This window comes from Euwallacea fornicatus, chromosome 2, assembly GCF_040115645.1.
Source record: "Euwallacea fornicatus isolate EFF26 chromosome 2, ASM4011564v1, whole genome shotgun sequence".
Classification (NCBI taxonomy): domain Eukaryota; kingdom Metazoa; phylum Arthropoda; class Insecta; order Coleoptera; family Curculionidae; genus Euwallacea; species Euwallacea fornicatus.
The window spans coordinates 5,010,597-5,035,014 of record NC_089542.1 but is presented as its reverse complement, the minus strand read 5'-3'; the positions used below and the strand labels follow the sequence as shown (position 1 = coordinate 5,035,014).

Sequence of the window (24,418 nt, the reverse complement as noted above, 5' to 3'; positions counted from 1 at the left end):
CATCCAATCACTTATCTATAAGGGGCGCGCTTATTCTTTCTCTCTTTTGTTCTGTCATCCTACCCCAACAAACACCTGCTCATCCTTCTGCCTATCGGCCCGGAGTTGGTGGAATTGGGTGCGCACACAGAGGCGAATTAAGCCCCCGTTGGCTTCAATTTTGTCCTAACTATTGACGCTTTAAACGCGGGCTGAGCGAGCCACTATTCATTATCCGATTTAGTTGAAAATTGATAGATTATCTGCGACCCAATGAGATAAAATCAGATGAAAATTCAGCAAAAATTTCTGACATTTTTTGACATGAAATTTTGTTAAACTTGATTTAACCTGAATCGTGTAGTACCCATTGGCTCTGAGACCTCCGGCTTCGCACGCCACTGTCATACACGAGAAAAAAGAGGCCCGTCCCCAACTTCCAAACAGTAACATGGGCCGACTCCGATCCTGCCATCATCATCGGGCATTCGCCGACCGTCTGGATGACTCTTCTTCGCAGGATCCAGTCGGTCTGCGATTCCCGTGACCTCAGCATCCAGACCGGGATGGAGTTCGCGTTTTCGGTCGTGATTTAAGAACATGAAGGGGACATGAAGAGCTTCGCGGGATGCTCCTGGATTCTGCAGTTTGGGGTGCTGTGGACTATTTTCAGTACAGGTGGGCCCCCTTTTCTGCGCATAAAGCGCGAGCGACTAGGTTAAGTTCGCGGATTTATTTGGGGGGGGGGGGGCTGTCAGTTGGGAACACGTGAGTTGAGTTGCACGTGAGAGGGTGAGGAGTGGTTGGGATGGGGTTAGGGAGGGAGGAAAATGGAGGGACATTGGCCTAAGTAATTAAGATTAAGTAACTGTAACTTATTAACAAAAAAATGAAGGTGCTCCATTGCTTAGCTATCCAGAAAACGTCTGTCAGGGATGTTACCAAATTTCATTGAAACATTTTTTCGATTTGGGGAGATAGAATTTTTCGAAGTTCAGCTGTGTAAATCGAGAATAAATGTGAAAACTCGGTCCTGGGACTGGCGCGCCACTGCCAATTATGCGATTCGTCTCAAAATTTCGCAGATTGTTGAGGATACATGTGCAAGTAATATCGCCAAATTTCATTGAAATATTATCCCTATTTTGGGAGGTAGAATTTTTCAAAACCCAATTTTTCACCTAAATAGAAAACAACCTCGAAGATTCTCGTTCTGGATTTCATACGCCTCTGTTCATTATGTAATTTAACTAAAAATTTTACAGATTAGTGTAGACACTTGTGTTAATAATAATATCACTGATTGTTGAGATATTCTCTGTAACATCTTGTCTTGGAATTTTCCGACATTTAATTTTGAGATGGAGAGCAAGTGTACGAAACCTATAGGCGGGTTTGGTACGTCACTGATAATTGTGCGATTCGACTGGAAATGTCGCAGATTACTGACAGGACTTGTGCCTATAATGCCACTAAATTTTATTCAAATATTGTTTTTATTACGTAGAGAATACATGTGAGGATTCTGGTCTAAACCTGGTCCCGCAAACACAGCATTGCTAATGATGCAATTTTTTGGAAAATTTTGGAGATTGCTGATGGCACTTGTGCCAGTATTGCCACCAAATTTTGTTGAAGTATTGTTCCTAGTTTGGGAGTTAAACTCTTTCGAAATCTCGTTTTGTACATAGAGAACAAGCGTCAGTATTTTGGAACCAAGTGGATACATCACTGCTAGTAGAGACACTCAGTCGAAAATTTCACAAATTACTTCAGGTACTTGTTCCAGTAATTTCACCCCATTTCAGTTAAATCTCCTTTCTATTTCGAGAGTTTTTTTCACCGAAATGTTCTGTCTCACTTAAATCAGTTTCTGAATACATTGATTTTAATTGAAAAAAATATCGATACCTCACTGACTTTTTCCAACAAAACGGCATAATTATCTAGTGGCGTAAACACTCCTGGTTTACTACGTGAAGTCTATTTTATAGTAAATCTTGATCCCGAAAATTAGCACCCAGTATTATCAATAAAAATTATTGCCATAGTTGCATATGCACCGTAAATGAAACACTGAGTATGTTCGTCTCTGCCTAAATTAACGCATGAGAAAGGAACAAAACATAATTTGCCTAGCAACAATTTATTCATATAGAACGTTTCAACAATTTTATTGTACGTATTATATTATACAATATTCTCACGAAAAAATTTCAGTAGCGTACCATTTTTTTCGTAAATAATATCGGAAGACATGTAGGCAGTATCGTCACTAGTTAAGTAATATAATTACTTTTATTATTAAAATTCGAGATTTAATTTTTAATATCTAAAGTACTTTCTGAAAAATTTCAAAATAACTGTTTGAAAAAAAAATCCACTCTCTGCAGCTAAAAGTTTTGAGCCTTTGCGGATATTTGTTCATAATATGAACATTTGTTCATAAAACGATCTGAGGAATCACGTTCTGAAATATTAGCACGTACATTAAGGGACACCCTGTATATTTAACAATTCTAATCTGGTTGTTTCACGTGAAATCGGCGTTGCCACCAATCCATCTTGGGTGGCGATACTTTCATACGTCACCTAGTATGCTTATTTCCGGAAGCTGATTAAGATTTCGCCAATTTCTGGACGTACTTTGAAACTCGCACCGGCACTAATTCAAAGACACATTTTTTTTGTGAATGTCTTAAGGCCCCTTTGGGGCTCCGATGCCCGCATCAGCATTCAAAGCCCCTCTCGAAATTGACAAGCACGGAAGAAAACATCAAGAGCTCCACCTGGCTCCGCTCAATAATCACGTCCGCCGTGCCGACGCATAATTCCAGCAACCTCCGTTCTCCTCTTTTCCAACTTTTAACGAGATTTTTAGGGCTGCAAAGCTCTCCCAACACATCATTTAGTCCCTCTTTGTCTTGGGTGAATGGTGCGCGTCCCGGGGGGATGAAAAACGGCCCATGAAATATTCATTTGTCATATAAGAGTGGGTGTGTCTACCTGCCCGCTTCTACTACAAGTTGAAGCTCATTAAGGGATGTTTTTTGTTTTTATTTGAGGCCTTTGAGTTCGCCCGCTTGGTTGTTCGGTTTTCGGGGTTGTTTCGTTCGAATAAGGAAAATTTTGAAGGGTGAGGTATTCGTTGAAATATCCATAATTGAAACTGGCTTAGAATCCCACAGAATTTGGGGTTTGTTCGTAATTAAACGACCAACTCTCTCATGCTTTTGGGATGCTCAAAGCTGCCTTTTAACGTAAGATTCAGGAGTATGACAGACGCTTTTTGCGTTGAATTATTTTTAAAAAGCTCAGTGAGCTTTCAATTTGTTTGTGACAGCTAATTTGGAAATTTTAAGTAGGACACCACTGGATTTCATAGAACAAATTTTGGCTCGTAGCACTCAAAAGTGTACTTTAAAATAAGTTGCAGTGTCGTAGCAAGATTGTTTTGTCCCCTTTTCATTTAGTATAATTTTTAAACGTCTGAGTTGGATATTTTTTGAAATTCTACCGAATTTGGATATTTGAAGTCTGTTGTAGTGTTAGCTGAAGAGATGCTGCTTGTTAGATATGCGTTAAAAGCCCTATTTAAAATGACAGGGAATATTGTTTCAATAGTAAGTATAACAAAAATTACTGGCTTCGGAACCTACGCCACTGGATTTTATCTACCTAAATAACAATGTGTTTGGAAACAAACAATCAATATTGTCTGTTTCCATTAAATTCAGTCACGCATTAAGTACCACCTCACTTCAAATAATTTCGAAAAGACACCGGCAAGCGGCAAATTTGGTATTAACAGCACTTAATTTGAAACTTGCCACAGGACGAGATTGAGCTTCTTCAACCTAAAAGACCGATTCCTGCATATATTTGATTTATTCAAAACTACCATTTAACATTAAAATCAGTGGCGTAACAAAGGTCATTTGAATTGAAATAATTTTTTGTTAATTGACCGTTTGTTCAGGGTTTGATGTGTCGAACGAATAGGAGAACTAAAAATTAACTGAAGTATTAACAAATTTTTTTAATGAAAACTGAAAATTTACGACGTTTGGCCCCGTTTATTTTGGCTCTGAAAGAGCTGCATGGGGACTTAGAACAGTCGTTTGATACTTAAGGGTGTATTATTGCTGTGTCAGATAAGGGTGATTGATACCAATAAAGGCTTATTCGAATTTAATCAAACTTGACGCAGTTTGCAAGTTTGGGGCTTAATTGTTCTTATGAATTCCGGGAGGGACTTAAAGCGTCACGCGGGAGCTAATTGCTGTCGTTTGCATGCAAAGTTTGTTGTGCAGAGGCCTTTAGTATTATTTTTGGCGCTAAAGATGCGACCCTGGAAGAAGCTTTTTGCTCTAATTTGTAATTACGTTATTTTTCATTCAAATTTTCATCCGTTAAGAGTAAAATTAGGTTCAATTTGAGAAGAAGAGCTAGGAGATCGTAAACGAGGCGTGTCTTAAAGTGAGAGAGGCTTAAAATCTAAGGTAGCGAGTTCAATAATAAACTTACAAGTTTTCAAACATCACGTCAAATAAAGGGGCTCAAATGCATAGTAGTGTGTCTTTATGGGAAAAATGTACATGGTGGAGGATGGAGTCTAAATACTTAAATTCTCAAAGGAATGTCCATGGGATTTGTTAAAATTAAAAAAATAATATCAGATTTATTTAATAATGTAACATTTTAATGTACATGAGGCTCTTAATCTTTTAATCACCTTTTAGATAGATGTTGTGCTATGGGGGGAGGTATTAAGCAGAAGGGGCGTGACCTAAGTGGTTGGCGACTTAGCTTAAAATGAAGTACTAGGAGGGAGCTCTCCAGGGCATCTGATTTTGGTAGAATTTTTAACATGTCATGTTAAACTCCAAAAGATAGGATTTCTATAATAAGTTCCTTAAGATTGAGAGGAGTTTTAGTAGTTTTTATTTTCTTTGTGCGTTTTTGGACAAAAATATGAAAGAGAATATTCTTTGTACATCTTGCCAAACGCATTTTACCCTTGTTTGTGCGGTTTAAGGGATATTTAACTATTAGTCTTTTGTGTGTTGAGGCCAAAGCTTTAATATAAACTAGTTGAACAGTTACGAGCACTTTAATCTCGAGCATTTTAACGCCAAATATCACTATTGCTCTAATTTGATTCAAATACACTTTCATTATTGATATTAGCTAAAGGAGAAATCATGGATGTAAAGGTTGTTTCTAGGGTGTAGAAAGGGTGCTTTTAGGAATATACAGGAAAAGAAAATTGGAACGTTGTCCGTGCCTCGACTGAGGAGCGCTCCAACCGGATGATATGTTATGAAACATGATAATGAACGTGATAGCACTACATAAAGGGCTCATACACATGGACGTCCTAATATCGACCAGGGCTTTCAGCCCTGTCTCACTTACTCTAAGAGACTTTTATGGGTTATAGCTGAGAAAGGCGCTTGATTGGTTCAGCCTTATTTGATGCAAGCTCTGCTCAAAGTAAACGTATTAAAAGTCACGAACCACTCCAAAGTTCAGATTCTAATTAGAGGGTGTTCCAGATTCGTCGTTGCACTCGCTAATAAGGAATCCAGCCCTATTAGGGATATACCGGAGTTATTTAGAGTTAGATGGAGAAATTTAGGTGACTAATGCAGCACTCCCAAAGGAGGAGGAAGAACACAAAGAGGAGTGGAGTTATTAGAGTGCATTTTTCCATTAAATGAGAATAATAATTAACAGGAGGGAGCTGCGCTAAAAGCTCGGTAATGGGGGTTTCTGATATAAAGTACGGATTCAATTCGGTGCTCGAATTGAGTCCCCAATTGAGAAAGAGAGCAAGAGAGAAAAAGAGCGAAAGAGAGATGAAAATAGTGTGAGAAAGAGAAAGAGAAACAAAAATAGTGAGAGATAGAGAGAGAGAGAGGGAGAGAGAGAGAGAGAGAGAGAGAGAGAGAGAGAGAGAGCGAAATACAAGTTTAAGAAGTTAAATTTTCCATTAATAGATTTGGCAACAAAGGAAAATAGTGAAAAATGCTGAAAATAATGCAGTAAACATAGGACGTGATTAATTAACACAAACGCCGCCGGAACGAGTTCGGAAGAGCCATTTGCAAGTTTCTCTTTCGCGTCATCCATTGTTCCGACATCATTTGCATATTTTACAATCGAGCACGAGGAACCCTTTTAGTTGTTGTTCGATTTATTTGCCATAATGTTCCATTAGTGCAGTGTCATGTCCACCCTTCCGGTATTGCCTTAAAAGCAACTTAAAGACCATCCTCCAAGTAGTTACTCCTCTGAGGTCTAAGATAATTAATCATAAACTTGTAATTGGGCTGGTGGCGCCACCCCTCTAGGACACCATTAATCAATCAATTGTTCTAGAGGTGAAATTAGCGCAAAGAAGAATCATTTAACTGAGAGAGTGCATGGGTCTTTGTCTAACTCGTGGATTTATAATGAAATAAATCGGAATATTAAAACCATACTGCCATCTATTGACAGAAACGTACGCTTCCATTGTCAGTTTGAATGATCGGTTTTTGTTTGAATTGACCGAGTCCCGTCGTTTTGAACTTTTAAAGTGGTTTTTTTCACTGTATTTAAGGATGTTTTTGAAGAAAAAATGTATGCAGGGTACCACTGAAATCTCTAGTATGGTAAGTGATATGAGGGCGGTTAAACTGGGCCAAAAGTGTACAATTTAAACCATGATAATCACATGGTTGCAAGTCGGTGATGTTGCCAACAATTCTCGAAACTTGCCGGAAAAATTAAACTTGTTTTTGCGTTTTATTGTATCTGTATTTTTATATTTTATTAGAAATAACATAACGTACATCATTCACTATGCTCATTTCGGTGAATCTTTGCTTATCTAATGATACTGCCTGCGTCATCAGAGACGCTCACTTCACACGTTGAGTTTACTACTTAAAAAAATTTCATAATAATCACACGCGTTTTTTACCGAAAAATTACTTCACTTGTGATGTTCTTTTAGAAATTTTCGACATGTTTAATTCTGTCTCGTGCATGATTACACAGTTTGGCTATTAATATGTCATTCGTTATGTCCATTTCGTTGGATCTTCGTTCACCTAATGACCTTTCGTACATCATCAGGTATGCTTGTTTGACATGGTAAATTAGCTGCCTAGACCGATTCGTATCTCAACTAATCAGAAATCCAATTTTATTGTAAACAAACGCGTTTGCCAGCAGGTAATAGATTTCTGACCGCAAATTTGCCATTTCCATATTGGAGCTTCCATTAAAGGCAAATGAGAGCTTCCGCCTAGTTTCCCCCATTATCGGCCTCCACGTCACCTACGTGGATAATCTATTTTTGGTCTAGACATTGATTTCCTTGCTAGGTTATTCCACTGTGGGAGGTAAGAAGAATAAGGGTAAGCATGGCTCGAGAGCAGTTTTGACGGCTCGGATAGTACGTCCCGGATTTTCACTAAAAGTTTAAAGTTTCTTAAACAATCTGTGACTATTGAACAATGCTAGTTTCAGTCCCTGCACGCCCAAAATTTTTATTTAGAACTAGCCGAAGACCATTAGTGGAAGCTCTGTTTGCACGCTTGGCATGCCGCTGATTTTTATCAGATCAAAATGGGAATATGTGAATTGAACAAAGCAACAATACGTTTTCGCTCAAAACACAGTGGCGCTCGATGTTTATTTTGAAGTGAATCTTCTATAGCGGGCCGTGCGCGAAAAATTCTGAGAACTCCAATTATTCCAAGGTTCACCCGAATTCCTAAATCGGTTTAAAAATATTTAATACGAATTTGTCTTCCACCGTTCCACTCCATCGTTCCCCGGTAATTATGAATCTCTCAATCGATCTCAGCCAATTCAAGAGACCGAAAACTGGCCACTTAAAATTCAAAAGTCGTCCTCAACTTGCATCGACCACGCCAACGAAAATTACCCAATTCCGACCGAGTTGCGCTCTAATGGCCGCAATTAACCGGAATTATAAAATTCATATTCTACCGGGTTTTGAATGAGACAAAACGAGTTTCAATCATTGCGATTGTGGCATTGGAACGATCGCAATTTCATCCAAAAGGAGGAATTTCCGGCTGTAAGTCGGGATTTTTGAGATATGAACTTTGTTGTTGTACAATACATGAGCAGAAGGGCATTTTCCTGAAGTTTCCAATATCGATAATTGATTGAATTTCCACTGAAACGGAGTTCCAAAATGAAACATTAAACCCGAGCCGGGTGTGTGTTTTTGAAATTGAATTTAAGTTCTTTGCTAAAATTGAACTCTTCGGGGGAGAATTAAATTTTTTCCGGTGAGTGCCGGAGATTCGGGACACGTCCGACCGGCCGGAAATATCGAGCCTTCCAAATTGAATACCTCCATTATCCCTTGTTGATCTCTTCATAAGCTCGGGATTTCTGTCTCCATAGACATCCGAACAAACGCCGGGGATTATTATTATTTCGGGGCTTAATGCCTGTCACTTTAGGCGCGGCATGTTCTCGGTCGTATCTCTAAAGTGCTTACAAACTCCATGGAAATCGGTCGGCTTTGCGATACGGAAACTAATCGACGACGCAATTTGCCAAACTTCCTCCTTCACACAGAAGTGCGTTCATAATGTTGCTATTAAGTGTGAGTCTGACATATAAATCCCTATACGCTGCTGTTTAAGTAATGTGAGATAAATATACTACAATCAACCAAACGAGTCCCAGAACCATGCGACGCATCTGGCTTATTTACTCTTGAGGAAACCTAACTTTCTGCTGTGAATGTGCGTTTAACACGGTTTCCAATAATCAAAGTGGTGTTTCTTCGATCTCTTCATCTAGAGACAGCCGAGAATTCAGATGTACATGAAGAAACGGAGAATTATGCAAATTTATCTCAGACGAAGTGGTCGATTTGCACACTACTCCGCTTCATTCTTTTAATCAAAACAACGCTGAATCTGCACTAGTTTTTCGCATGTATGTCAGAAAATGATCTCGCTAATAATCACAAAAGAATCAGGAATTTGAGAGCAATTTTAATGGCCAAACTGAACATTGGACAACTCAAAAGTGCTCGAATGTAGGACACTAAAAACTATTTTTAACTTGAATTTTCGTCGCGCTTTGATGCCAAAATATGATATTGGTGAGTTCAACATGTCTGCACAAACATCGATCTTCTGCTGGAGCGATTTTTGCGAGTTTGAAAAATTACAAAATTCTCAGCCTAAATTCCTCCACAGAATGAAGCAGCACAGTTCTTAGTCTTAAACCGCATAATAGAAATAACGTGTGTTTGCGGTCTTTTAGGGGGTTTTGGCATGCTTTTCCAATGAAACGTGAAACCGCATATTACTCAGCGCAAACAGTGGCATGCAACGCCAGTTCTAAGAACCTAAAAGTTATAAAACTCTCAGCCCACATAGCTCTATAGAACGATGCAACATTGTTGTTACTCGAAAGCCGCAAAACGGAAATAACGTGCGTTTGTGGCCTTTAGGAGGTTTGCCCATGCCTTTTCAATTAAATGCGAAAACGTACGTTGCTCGGCAAGCAGTGGCGTGCAGGCGCCATTTCTAAGAGTCTCAAGAGTTATAATATTCTCCGCCTTGATCTTTCTGCAGAAAGCAGCAGTATTATTCTTCAAATAATCGAGCGAGATTGGCATTTCGCGGTATCGGGCATGTTTATCCAATTAAATTTGAATAATCGAAATCCCGGGGTTTAATCAGCGGATTAATTGAACGTTCGTTAAAATTAATTGTGTCGCGTAGCTGATCGTGACACACGAAAAACTTTTCAGTTTTACCGCAGCTAAGGAAGTTCCTCCCCTCCCCCCCCCCCCTCCCCTCTGCCACCCTTAATCCCCCCTCAGCCAATTCATCCGATACTCACCGGGTACGTGTCGTAACGTGGACCTCGAAATTAAATTTCCGAGATTTCTGCGCAATCCTCGAAACAATGGCCGTATTTAATTAAAATGGTTTTAGGAAATAATGGAGTTTAATTCAGGCTAATGTGTTTACATAAGTTGTTTATTTGACTCCGGCACTAATCCGCCCCAGTACAGGTTTTAATCGTTGCCAAATTATGGAACTGCGCTTCTTTTGTCTGCGAACTGTTTTAGCAATTCATGTCTTTGGGGTTAATGCCTCCCTTAACTGCATCGCAAATTCATTGAATATACGATAAGGGCTCGCGGCACTCCTCGGAGGGCCGTCGAAGGGTCAGTCAACTGGCACGACTGACGCATCTCATAAAGCAAATATCTCGGAATTAATAAGCGGGAAATTTAATACTGGAAGTTGTTCAAACAGATGTAAAGTTGAACTTTTTGGAGTTGGTAAAACGTGACCCCCGAGGCCGATAATGGGGCTGTAGCTGGAAAGTTGCAGCAAAGCCTCCAGGCTTGTTTGGGGAGGTTTAAAATTGCAACGGGGGTTTGTAGCGTATTAAAATTTGCAGTCAGTGTAAATTAACGTTTGTTTGAAGCTGCGATTACCTTCAGGTAGATATGCGGGTGAATTGGGTTAGGGTGAAAATGGGAGAAATATTGCAGGGTGATTTTAAAATCCAGCTGGAAATGAAGTTTATTTCGAATACTTGAAAAGGTTCTTGAAAAGTGATTTGGTGAAATATCTACAAAACAGTGAGAGATCAATGGTTGGTTGCTTTTGTGTGTTTAGTTCAAGTTTATTTATACATAATTTTATAAAAAGGGAGCTGAAAATGAGCGCAAACTCTGCTGGTTCATTTTTAAAGACAGCAGAATTGTCATTTAAAAAATTGGTCAAATATCGCAGGGAAGGTAAGAGGTGGAGCAATTTCTACGCTGTTGACCGATTTATCGATTGAAAGTTGCTGAAAATAAGCCCAAATTGAATGGATTTATCTCGAAAAATAATTAAGTCGTCCATTTGGGAATTTGTAAAGTATTTTACAACGGTTAAAGCTAGATCAATTTTCATGTGGCCAATAGACGTTCTAAAAAATGTAGTTGAAAATGAGCACAAATTGGATGAGTTGACCTTAAAAAATAACAAAGGTATGAACCATCAAAATTGTAACATTTCCCTAAAACGGTTAGAAATAAATAGACTTTTACGCCACTAGTTCATATTTTCGAGAAACGTGGCTGAATTTGTGTTTCCTAACATATCTCCCAAATATTTGAGAAACGGTTACAGAAATGGACCAAATTGAACAAGGGGTTAAGTTTCCTGAAAAAAAAATAGTACTGTGTATCATAAAAAAAATCAAATAGTAAACAAGTGCCGAACTCCAGGAATATCAGCACACTTTAGATTTCTCTGATGATATGAAATGCCCAATGGCGCAGATTGGTATTCATGCGGTAAAAATTCCAGTTAGACATTTCACAAACCGTAAGAGTCATGAACGGAAAAAGAACACTATGAAGTAAAACCTTAGATCGATCTGCGTGCCCCACCTCAAGGACGGTCCTGCCAACTCAATTTCCACTCGAGTTTTCTCGTCACGTTGTTTATTTACTTAGTCCAAATGCAGTTTCATCTTGTTTTCTGTTTCCGTACGGCTGGCTACAGTTGATGGTATTACCTCAATATACAAGCGAAGGTGAATTTGCCTTGGATGCAGATTTTCCCCAGAAAACATCCCCCCCCCCCCCCCACGAGGGGCAGCTTTTAATGCACCTGAAAGATCAAAGGGCTACTGCGAATCAAAATTTAAAACGGGCTAAAAATGTATCTGGAACAATAAGCGACTCCATGAAAAATTCAAATTCTCGGTGTATGCTCTCTGCGGAGTTCAAAGGGCCGCCTCGAGGGGGTCCCAATTTATTCCCTACTTTTTGAGCACAGATCAAAATTTTGTTTAGTACTATTGCGCCCTGTAAGCCATGAAAAACTGGTGCAGCTAGAAGAGCATTTCAGTAATATTTGGCTGATCAGTGCACGAAAGTGAATCCCTGAGGAGGGCTAAGGTGGGGTTTTTTCATGTGTAGGCCATAATTAACAGCAAGGGCGTTATTTAAATATTTCATTTAATCGAGCGCACCCTTCAGGTCAATTATCGTCGAATTACCACCCTCGTGGGCATTATTTTTATTACAACCATTAATTAGATTAGCTTACTCGACAGGCCCGTCAATTTCCTTATTCAATTAGACTAATTGCCGACAGAGAATTTAGTATTATGTTTTCAAAATGAATAAGTCGATTACCTGAACAAATAAAGAATTTATTTCATTAGCAGTTGAGATTAGAATGAGTTGACGCGCGTCCCCACAGTGACAGCTACCTCCGTGTCCAATGAGAGGGCGAGTTGCAGCGCCATAGACGAAACACTCCAAACTGGACTAATCGCTTTTAAACTCGAAACTGCGCTTTAATTGAGAGCAGGATTTCACAATTTTGCCGGCGATTTATCGACATAATCCGCGATAAGCGGTTTCGTTCATTAACTTTGCAGCCATCGTTTTGATATTTATATCCCGTGAGCGTTATTTCCAATGGGATTCCAATTGGAAATGAGGAAAGTGGCTCATACACGCCATTCGAAAAGAAATCCTATTTGCCGAGGTAACGAGGTTCGTCTCGTTGTATGCATAAAATAAGGGAAAATGCTTCCGATGCGGGCATAAGCACGTACAGTCATATCGCTCAAATGCCGTAATTCCGGGTTTAAGTGAAATCCCATTTTTTTGTGTCCCAGAATTTTTTGTTACGTGTGGAATTTGCGCAGAGTGCAAAATTATGTAAAGGATTCAATTGTACCTTTGCAGTTTTGATTGGCAACATTACTAAATATCTCAGGAACGGTAAGGATTGGTCCAACGTGACGTTTTGCCGGGGTTTCTTAGAGAAATGTAGTGCCAAATGAGCCCAAACTCGGTGGGTCCATCTCAAAGGACCATGCAGCGGTCAAATATCTCGTGAATGATTAGAATAGGTAAAATTCTGAAATACCCGTCCATTCTCTTGTAAAAAGTTGGCTGAGAAGTGCCCAAACTCGGATAGCCTAGTTTGACAGATCACGAAGCTGTCAAATATCGGTAGAAGTATGTCAATTTTGACACCGTCATTGAAATTTCAAGAGATTTTTGGAAAACTGATGCTTCACAACTTCGTTAATTTTCAAAGTTGACTCGAGCTCATTTCCAGGTTGGTTTACGTTAGTTTTGTCAGCAGTTTATTTGACAGCTTCGCCATTTTTAGAGGTGCAGCAGCGGCCAAACGTGGATAGACAAACAGAATTTTTCAATTGAATCATGCATATTTTAATTGATCTGTTTCCTATGCGTGTATGTTGTTTGTCGCAAAACATGTTATAAAAAATAATAAACAAATGTTGATAGTTACTTTGCTGTAAAGCAAAAAAACAGATCTTTGGAATTCACCTGGTCAAAAGTAGATAGAAGTGGTAAAACCTATTGAATTTACTTTCAATTTTAAGATATCAGAAAAATATTAGCGTAATTTGCATTTAATTTACAGTTTGGAACATGTCTCGTGGTGTAAAAGTGTCCACTGATTTAAAAGAGTGAAATGTTAAAGCTTTTAATGAGGGTGAACGGCAAGTGCAAATTGCCCGCAGGTTCAATGTTAAAAAAGGCACCATTTGGGCTAAAACAAAAAGATATCAAAGAACTGGATCAGTTAACTCGAAACTAAAAACTGAACGACCAAGGAAGCTAAACAAAAGAGATATGAGGGAAATAAAGACTATTTTAGTACGAAAAATCCATTCATGCCTTCTGAGAAAATTCTATCTGAGCTGGAAGTTTTCGGAGTTTCTGTATCTTCAAAGACTGTAAGATGAAGGTTAATTGAAAAGAAATTATTTGCACGCAAGCCAGCGAAAAAACCACTTCTCAGTAAGAAAAATTAGAAGGCCTGAATGGAATTTCCTAGACAACATATTCATTGGCTCAAACAGGATTGAGAAAGAGTTTGCTGGAGCGATGAATATAACTTCAATTTGTTTAATTCCGATGGTATTTAATACGTTAGACCTCTCACTAGTCAGCAATTAGACCTTAAATACACCAGACCCACGGTTAAACATAGAGGAGGATCGGTAATGACATGGAGACGTTTCAACGGTTTTGATATGGTCCCTCTACGCAGAATAAATGGAACCACGGGCAGGTTTGTTTACAGGGATATACTTCAGAATGTTACGTTACCTTATGTTCAAGACAATTTACCCTTAAGATCCAATTTTTAACACAAATACCCCAAACATTCCTCAAAGTTAGCTAAACGATTTCCTGAAGAAGAAAAAATGTCGATATTGAAGTGACCTTCCCAGCGGCCCGATTTGGGTCTCATAGAAAGCCTATGGCAAATTGCCTATTAGGGATTGAGAGATAAAAAATTATTTAAATTTCGATGAGATTTTTACTGAAATGCAAGAAAAGTGGCAAAATGTTGATCTAGCAACATTAAACAAATTGATTGAATTTGTCGCGTCGATGTCAGGCAGTCATTGACAATAATGGGTATTTCACCAAATATCAGTGACTTGGGAAAGGTCCCCATTGACTTTTTGTATAATTTGAAGGCAACTGTTATGTTTTTATTTTCACTTTTCCTACGTTTGATCAGGTGCATTCCAAAGATTTACTTTTTTATTGATAACAAAGTAACTTCATCAACATTTGTTTATTATTTCTTATAACGTGTTTTAGGATAAATAACACGCACGCATAGGAAACAGATCATTTAACATATGCATGATTTAATTGAAAAATTCTCTTTGCCTATCTACTGTCGGCCACTACTATATATCCACCAACTTTGGACTTTTTTCCAGCTAGTTTTTCCCGAACGACCCGAGGTGACTGTCAAATTGGATCTATCTCTAATAAGTCTGAAGATATACGAGTATCGTAATTATACAGGGTGAGTCGGGAGGATCGTGCCAAACTTCAGGAGCGTGTTGTACATGAAAAATAAATGTAAAAAAACTCAAATGTTGTTATCCGATTTTCGTTTGTTTACGAGTTATAGCGTAAATAAAATTAAAACATAAAAGTTAAGCAACATTTAGACGAAACGTTTCCTGAAAGTTGGATTGGTCGTGGTGGCCCTATTAGTTGGCCTCCAAGGTCTCCAGACCTCACACCACTAGACTATTGTTTGTGGGGTTGGTTTAAAACTGAAGTGTACAGAGTAAAAGTGGACACTCAAGATGCACTAATTCAACGCATTAGAAATGCTGCAGCTGCCATTAAAGAAAGACATGAAACAATCAGGAGCGCAACGAATGCTTCTCTTAGACGAAGCCGAAAATGTTTAGAAGTTAATGGCAATATTTTTGAACATTTACTATGACATCCAAACGTGAATTTATGGAATTTCTTATGAAATTTATAAATTTTTTAAATTTTATGTTTTAATTTTATTTACGCTATAACTTGTAAACAAACGAAAATCGGATAACAACATTTGAGTTTTTTTACATTTATTTTTCATGTACAACGCGCTCCTGAAGTTCGGCACGATCCTCCCGACTCACCCTGTATATACACTGACTTTCAAAAAAACCGCAACACCAAGAAGAACGCATTGTATGTATTTGAAATTTTGGTATGATTTTAGACTTGTAAAGAGAAAAAACTGATAAAAATTTCAAGTTCGTATTTTAATGCGATATGAAGTTTTTCTTTACTTTTTTATCCGTGACGATCGTCCTTTTTGCAATTTTTTTTACAGGCGGATAGCGATAAAGGCATTATTGTTAGTACCATATTAAATGTGTGGTAGTGCAAAATGCCTCGTGTATGCCAAAATGCAGTTTATCGGCAGTTAACTCCCTTTGAAAGGAGAAGAATTGTTGGTATGCATTAGCCAGGTTTACCTTTCCGCGAAATTGCACGTAGATTGGATCGAAACGCATCAACAGTGCTAAGAGCTTGGAGAGATTGGTCTAACGAAGGGTCAGTAAATCGTCATCGTGGTAGTGGCCGTCCAAGAATGACTAACCAACGCGAAGACCGGCGACTTCGTCGTTCAGCGACAGGCGCCCCGTTTGAAACAATTCCGTCTCTTGGTGCTAACTGGGTAGCCACCCTAAATCGAAGGGTCTCCCTTGGTACGATGTATCGTAGAATTCGAAGTTTTGGACTAAATTCACATCATCTTATGCGTCGGCTTCCATTATCACGAAACCACAGGGTGGCCCGACTGGAGTGGTGTCGTCTGAGAGTGCAATGGGTGGATGAGTGGAGAAGAATCGTATTCAGTGATGAGAGCCGATTTTGTTTATGGCGATCTGATGGAGGGTTACGTGTTAGAAGGCGCAGAGGAGAGCGATTAAATTTGGACTTTTTGGAAAGGCGTCATTCTGATTTAACACCAGGCGTCATGGTTCGGGGTGCCATCCAGTATGATAGTCGGTCTCCTCTTGTTTTTATTTATGATAGATTAAATGCTCAGAGGTACATTAATAATGTCTTAGAACCGGTTCTTGTACCATACATGCACGACCACCCTGGAAGCACATTTCAACAGGATAATGCGCGACCACATGTAGCCAACGATACTTTGAGGTATTTGGAAACTGAAAATTTGGATACTTTGCCTTGGCCAGCTCGGTCTCCAGATTTGTCCCCAATGGAGCATGTATGGGATATAATGGGTCGGAGACTTCAACGTTTAGCTCGCCCCCCAGAGACCATAGATGAACTCCGCGAGCAGGTGCAGATTGCCTGGGATACAATACCACAGGAAAATATTGACAATTTAATTTTAAGCATACCGCGTCGCTTACAGGAATGTATTAATTTAAGAGGAGATACCACCCATTATTAAAATATCAACAATATGGCTGCGAAATATCATTTATTGGTATATATTGTGCTTGGAAAGTGCTTTTAGATTAATTAAATATACCTAGACGCGGAATACAGGGAAACTTTCATCTATTAAGCGAGTTTGAAAGAGGTCGAATGCAAGGTCTACGAAAGGCTGATCGATGATTTAGGGAAATCGTCACTAAATTTCACCGCGGTATAAACACTATAGTGAAATGTTATCAGGCATGGTTCGAAAAAGAACAATTAGGCAAAAGGAGAGGTACTACTGGACGGTATCGAAGAACTACAGAACGCTATGATCGCCGCTTTTGAATTATAGCCCTAAGGGATAGGTTCGTCTCATGGAGGATGCAGGCAGATTGATAGTTTTCTGAGCATGGAAGGCCTGTTGGGACTTGAACCGTTTATCGCCGGACAAGAAGTTTTGTACTGATTTCCTATGCTCATCTTGTCTTACCCCTCATCTTAAATCATCATCGAAATCAACTACGGTGGTGCAAAGAACGGATACAATGGAATCTAGAATGGAATAATATCGTGTTTAGTAACGAATCCAGATTCTGTTTGGGTACGCATGATGATCGAGCACGAGCAAGAAGGAAACAGGGTGAAACGCTGGATCCTCAGTTTACAATACAGAGACATGTCCATCAGACTGTTGGGGTAATGGTTCGAGGTGCTATTGCATATGGCAGCAGGTCACATTTACTTTTCATTAGAGGCACTTTGACAGCCCAACGATACAATCCAAGAAGTCTTGGAATCTCATGTCGTGCCTTATCTGGAAACTCTTGTTAATCTAGTTTTCCAGTACGACAACGCACGACCACAAGTGGCTAGAACGACTCTGGGTTTTTTTTCAACAAAATGTAATCAATTTGCTACCTTGACCACTTCCATCTCCAGAGCTCCCACCGATTGAATATGTATGGGATATTGTAGGTAGAAGGTTGCGTAATTTACCCCACCTCTCACAAACCCTAGAGGCGATACGTCATGCTCTTCGGTTGGCCTGGAATGGGATCCCCCAAGAAGAAATTAATCACCTCATTAGATCCATACCTAAACGTGTACAGGAATGTATAAGACACCGCGGAGGACCGACAAATTGTAAATTTTTTGTTTGTTTTTCCCAATTAAATTTGTTCGATTTTTTGATTGAGTATTTGTTTTGGCGTAAGAAACATGTATACCAAAAATTATTCAAATAAAACTGTTTTTACGGGGTGTTCTCTTTTCTATGTCACACAGTATACATGAGAACGTTGATATTGGACAACATCGTTGTTGTTGGAAATGGTCCCACTGAGTTTGAACGGATTTTTAGTTATTTTCCCGCAAATCGTCCAAGTTCGCCATGGAAACTGGTCTAGTTTTAACGATCCCGGAGATATATTTCTTAAAAAATCGTTTCGGCGCGTTTCTCTAACAAGACCTGTTAACTTCACCGTTTCAAAGACCAAACTGAAGGAAAGACAATTTCTGCATTTAATGCATTCTACAGCATATATTGCAATGTCAATGGAAGTTTCATCCATACTCGTTCCATGAATATTAAGGCCTGTTTAATGCAGTCGGAAGCGGATTTCGGGAGTTTGTTATAAAGTGACAATCAAACCCGAATGCAAAGTTGTCATATCTGCATTTCATGAACTGCGGATGAGTTTCGTTTCAAGTAAGTTATCCATTGTGTGTGATGCATTTTAAGGCTTTAATATTATTGCCATTTGCCGGGCAAATTCCCTTTCTCGGAGGTACTCACGTTCACCCACTTTCATGCATAAATAAGGAAAACTCGACAATATGCACGTAGTCTCATATCGAGAAAGCTTTGCTAAACCGCAATTTTCCATCGATGGGCGGTTTGCAATTTTCTTCTTTTCACACTCGCCGAGGAACTGAAATATGGAAAATTTCGTCCGGCACCTACCAGCAAACATCCCTCCCTACATCAACTCGAAGAGGGCTTTTTAACTAAGATCGTTATTCTAGCTGCTCGCATAGTCTTATGAATATTTGAGCAGCCGTAAAAGCAACGTACGCCTCTGGAAAATCCCTTTGGGCTGTAACTTTGTTAAAGTTTCACCCGTTTAACTACATCGTATGGATGAAGGAAATTGGGTCAATTACAAAGCTGAAAGATGTACATAAACCATATGTCAGCTAAAATAACTTTATGATAATGCTTCCTGATAAAATAGCGAAAATCAGTCAATATGTGTGTGTGTGTATGTGTGTAGACACATCCCGACATTTTTCGAGTAAAAATTGTGATGTTTTAGAGCAATAAATGCTGTTTGGGGTTGAAATGTCCCTAATCTAGCCCTCTCATGCCATCACAGTGAGGGTCAAAAGTCTCCCGATTGAATCCTGCGACACTCTTCCTCAATTTTACCTCTATAATCATTCCCATCTTCCACCTTTGTTTACTTTCACTATTTAAGTTTGCCCCTAGTCCGATAACATTGGCGTTTTCCGCGTTTCGAAACGGGCTTAAAGGGCGCACGAAATAATAAATCAGGAACGTGCCAATAGGGTCGTTTCTGGGGGTAATTTAAACAGCTTCAGCTAACACTTCGTGTCGGGTTTTTAGGGATTTAAAGGTTTTTGCGTTTCGGTCACATAAATATCATTTTGATCACCCTTATCACTAGTTCTAGAAATATAAATCACATTTTCGCACCAATTCCAGTACCATTCCTGTAATTCCATCGGAAGCTTCTTAAGGAATTTCACTAAACGCAGCCCTCCCTCCTCCCGGCTTTTATGGTTATTAATTCGTCCCCGAGTAATTGGATTTTAGTGGAAGCCGTCGAACCTTGCGCCGAAATATCAGCTGATTGATTTAGGCGATGCGCTAAGAAGGGCGTTTTCTTTAATGTGTCCCTATTGGAGAGTTAGTTAATTAATTTTGTTCATAATTGGGCCTGAAATTTATGGCAGAATAATTGAATTTGCGGGTAGGAAAAGTTCGTAGTCAACAGAAGTGCTACGTCACGAGTTGGGGTTTGAAAGTGCGACGTTCGGTTTTTGAGTTATTGACAACTTTTTTATTGTTAAAGAGCGACCCCTCGAGTTGGTACTCGTTTTCACCTAACTTTTTCCAAGAAAAGCGATGGCAAATTCAGAACTGAGAAATATCTCGCCATTTCACAGATATTGGTATTTTCAAAAAACTTGGAGCAAGTTTCTCTTTACCTCTCTACCTCCTCTCGTCTGGGGAAACTTCGAGTCATGAAGAAGAACAACCGAGCAATCCTCTCTTTCTCCTGGACATGGGAATCGCCTGTTCTGGATCAAATTCCATTAAAACCAGTAGGCGTAATTGGACGTTTAGCAGACGTACGTAGTCTAATTTCCGTCAAAACTCTATAAAACCGAACAATGAGTTTCACGACTGCGGAGTTTTATTTAATTTAGGTGATGAGGTGCTTTCATTCGCTCGGTCCACAGTATGCTTCAGCAAAATCCTTTGCGTTCCGCCCCCGAGGGAGACGCTCCTGAATTATTCCTGCATGTACTTAATGCTAAGTCGAAGACAGCTGTTTTTAATCTATTAAAAAGGTCTGATATGAGAGCCGAGGGTTGTCTCAAAAATGGTTGCAAAACCTGATCTGGAAAGTCTCCTCAACGGGTGATAAAAGCATTAATAACATTAGACGTAAAACCTGTCGGAGCTGGATAACCCGAAATACGACCGAAAGGGCCATAAATTTCCGGATGCGGTTTCTCCCTTTTTGGATCTGGATTAACCCAGATCCACGGACTCGGATAATGAAACTTATAGATATTCATAATCCGGTTGGATTTAAGCGATTCATTTAATCGAAACGGGATAAAAATGTTAACAAACCAAATTTCGCCGGACACTGGCAACAACTCGAGGCGTCCAGCTCAAAAGATATAAGGCACCTCTCACCGTTCTGGAATTTTTTAATTTTTAGTCAAGCTTGGACCTGGCAATTTTCGAAGACCGACCGCCCGTGTTTTTATTCATTATCAGCTAATTTCTACTCAATAAAACCGATTCCGCTGCCGAATAGGAAGTAACTCTAAACGTTCCCGAGATGCAACATTTTTATTGGTTGACAAAAAGTAAACGGCTTAAATCAAATTTGCGCGTGATAGGGGACAGACTCGTGATTAAAAACAAATTACCACTGCAAAGAATCGTAGGGGGAATCGTAATAAAAAAAAAATGAATCCCCAGAGCAAAAGCGTTTCTCGCAAAAAGTTCGGCTTTTAAATTATTCGCCTTCTCTTAAACGTATCCCGGCAGTAAGTAGACGCTCGACGGCCTCAATTCAATTTCGAAGCAGGAATTCGCTGCTGGAAATGGCTGATGGCGGAAAATGTTACCTCGTCCATTTGACTCGCAGAATTAACTGACTGCATTAAATATAATTTCATGAAAGAGGAGAAAGGAAGGGGAAGGGTGATTCGAACGAGCGAAAGGGCGAAGATAAGGGAAAAAGTTTTAAATTCGCGATTATTCTTCTCGGTCGAGAACGGATTACTCTTATTTCGGATCTGGAAGACTGTGACGTGTACCGACACTTCCAGAGGCGGCCGAGAGCTTATTAGTTTCTAGCGAATGGAAAAACTTGGCAGAGTTCATCAATTAAAAAACTTCTCCAATAAACCGGGTAACGCAAATTTTCCGAAGTGAGTGCGAACTATGGTAAAACCGACCACGGCAATGGCTTTTCTGGAAAAAATTAGTTGAAAATGAGTACCATATCGAGGAGTATATTTTAAAAACTAAGAAAGTTATCATTTTTGTAAATTTCGACTTTTTTCGAACCGAGTGACAGTGGCGTCAAAACCGAGACTGGAAATCGCTTTCTGATAGCGAGTCACATGTTAACGAACAGGCACAAAGATTACACGAACTAATTAACTACGTATAGATGGCGCCGCTGCTCCAATTAAATTTCCCTTCTAAGGACCTCCCTCGAAACAGCATTTTCTCAATTGCCATGCTGCATGGCTTTTTATTAAATTTTCCCAGCCGTAACTTTTTAAATTAAATCTCAAAGGGTAGTTTGATAAACGCTACTGGGCATTGTGTGCATATTGCGCAATGCCAGTTTTATACAACCACAGCGCCCCCCCAAGCAGGGCGACAGTTCCCCAAATTAAAACGTGATTCATCGAGGTTGAATTCTGACTTTGTCTGTGTGCAATAACCTCATTATTCTCCATTAAACAATGAAGTGGTGAGATACTCGATACCTGCATGGAGTAATGCGCGAAGACAACAATTATTAATTAGCCAGGCCATTGTCTAGCATATTAATAGGCTTATTATCACTCAAAGGGAGATATATGGCAGTTTTCTTTCTTGCTCTCGGGGAGCTGGCAACAATGCCCATTCAGCTCGTGCACAATGTGATATGTGTGTATATGCAGCTTCAGAAATTTAATTATCTTTCGCGTTATCCTGAACGGGCAATCTTTGTGTTATGCGGAGGCCCTTGTAGCGGGCTTTATTAGAAATTTACCGCGGGAAGATTTGAGGAAAACTGCCCTGCATAGGGCTGGAATAGCCCAGAGGGCGGTTATTGTACACTCCTTCAAGGGTTTATTAAATTCCCTGTGTTACGAGTTTCAGTCTTGACGCTTGGAGCATATAAGATTTCCAATGGACTGCGTCAAATAATATCGGATCTCTGCTACAGGGAGAGGCACTCCAAATATGACAGCGTTATGATCTTTTTTTGAAAAAAAATTACCTGAAAAAGAGTACAAACTCAATGGGTCTATGATCATGAATAACGAAGTTGTCAAAACGACACAATGATTATGTCATATATGGTAATTGTACTATGTCATTGTCAATATTTGACTTTTTTGTGAAGTTTAAACTTCAGATACAGATATATTTTTTAAGATATGCTACTGGTGCAACTTTAGGTAAGACCTGAACCATTTTGAAGATATTTAACAACCTCCGTATTGAGTCCGCACTCGTTTTCGGTTAATCTTTCCTGCAGATTTCGATGCTTTTAACACATTCCAGGCAATTACCACCATTTTAGAGAAATTGGCTTTCCTGACTATTCTGAAAATATTCAACAAATCCCTTATTCGTGCTAGACCCATCCAATTTGAACTTATTTTTAGCTAACTTTCCTAAGAATCTCGATGCTGCAATTAGATTTAAAGCATCTTTAATTAGTCTATAAACGTTAAGGAATCCTACAATTCTGGAAATAGTCGACGACTATGCTGTCTTGGTGATCACTCTGCTGGAAATTCTGGATATTTTCGACATACAACGATAAGTAATCTAACAGACCGCACAATCAAAAGAGCAGTTTATAATAGAATTACTGTGGTGGAAATTCCGAACGTTTCTAACTTACGACGAAAAGTTACCCAACGGACAGCGCCATCTCCCGATGGCGCTGTCCAGAGAGCAGTTTATCATCTATTCACGAGTTATTATTATACGGTAGAGGTCGCTGAACGCCTTTATCACGATACACCGCTCTTTTATTAAACCAAGAGAGCGACCATCAGAGATAAAATTCCAATTCCGAGGTATACTCCACGGGCCGTAACTATAACTCAAAAAGAAGAAAAGAGTCATTTAGCGGGGACTTTATAGATGGCGTGGTAAATTGCCGTAAATAACTCGGGCACTAACGGGAGACATCGATATGAACGGGACTACATTAGCATGCATTATCCGGTCTCCGGGCGTTATTTCGCCCCTTCGGGGGCTACGCCCCTCAACAAGTGAGTTGGCGCAATTTAGAACTTTTATAATTAAAGTGGCTGTTTGCGTTCGGCTTTCGGAAAACTGCTAATTAGGACTCGGCTTTGCCTTTGGCAGGTAAACAGCAAAGAGTTGACACAACTGAGGCTTCATCCCTTGGGAAAATGGAGATGGGGAGAGTAAACTTTTTCAGAAATAACTTTTATGTTAATGTTGGGAACTGCTTAAAGCATTTTTCGTTTTTTTTTGAAAACTTCAAATATCTCCGGAACGGTGCGAGAAGTCTGAGTTTTGGTTCCTCGGATATTTTTTTCCTTAATTTTTCTATTGTATCACACACACATTTTTTTACGTTTATTTTGTCATACTTTTTGATTTTTTTGCAGATCTATTTCTCTCCAATTGAAATTAAAATTGTAAAAAGAAAATAAAACAAAATCGGATTTCCTATTTTAGTTCACGAAATGAAATATGTCGTGTTCCATTCGAAACAAACAAAGCCTCTTATGTTGCCATTTAATATTGCGTATGTAAAATAAAACTCAGAACTGATTTGAGAAAATATGCAAAATTTGGCAATGCTTGTTTTAACTCGTAAAAAAATATGGTAGCACCCACTGTCACTCCATAAATGACAGCTACAGCATGTCACGAGAACTGGAAATCATAGGACATTGACACGTTGTCGATTATTGGTTGCCCCACGTAATGAAAAAAAAACTCATTCATCTTGGAAAAAAATAGCTGGAAATAAGTTGGTTCTCGAGGGGACTGGCCTGAAAAATAACGGAGCTGAGGGAATATTTCTGGAACGGTTAGAGATGCTTCAGTTTTGAGTTCAACGCTTCTATTAATATTGAAAACTGTAGCTCTTATTTCCAATTAAACGAGGCATCCGACCGAGACTGCGCTAA

The 24,418-nt window shown here is 39.3% G+C and overlaps 1 protein-coding gene across 4 annotated transcripts in view; it reads left to right on the top strand.

Moving 5' to 3' along the window:
- The first annotated feature begins 518 nt into the window (after positions 1-518).
- Positions 519-24,418, top strand: part of Dscam4 (Down syndrome cell adhesion molecule 4) — a 48,500-nt gene continuing 24,600 nt past the window's right edge. For all 4 annotated transcript variants that reach the window (XM_066298035.1, XM_066298020.1, XM_066298027.1 and 1 more), the window contains exon 1: positions 519-657. In XM_066298035.1, the coding sequence (XP_066154132.1) occupies positions 591-657 (67 nt within the window). In that variant the 5' untranslated portion in view covers positions 519-590. The remainder of the gene's footprint in view (positions 658-24,418) is intronic.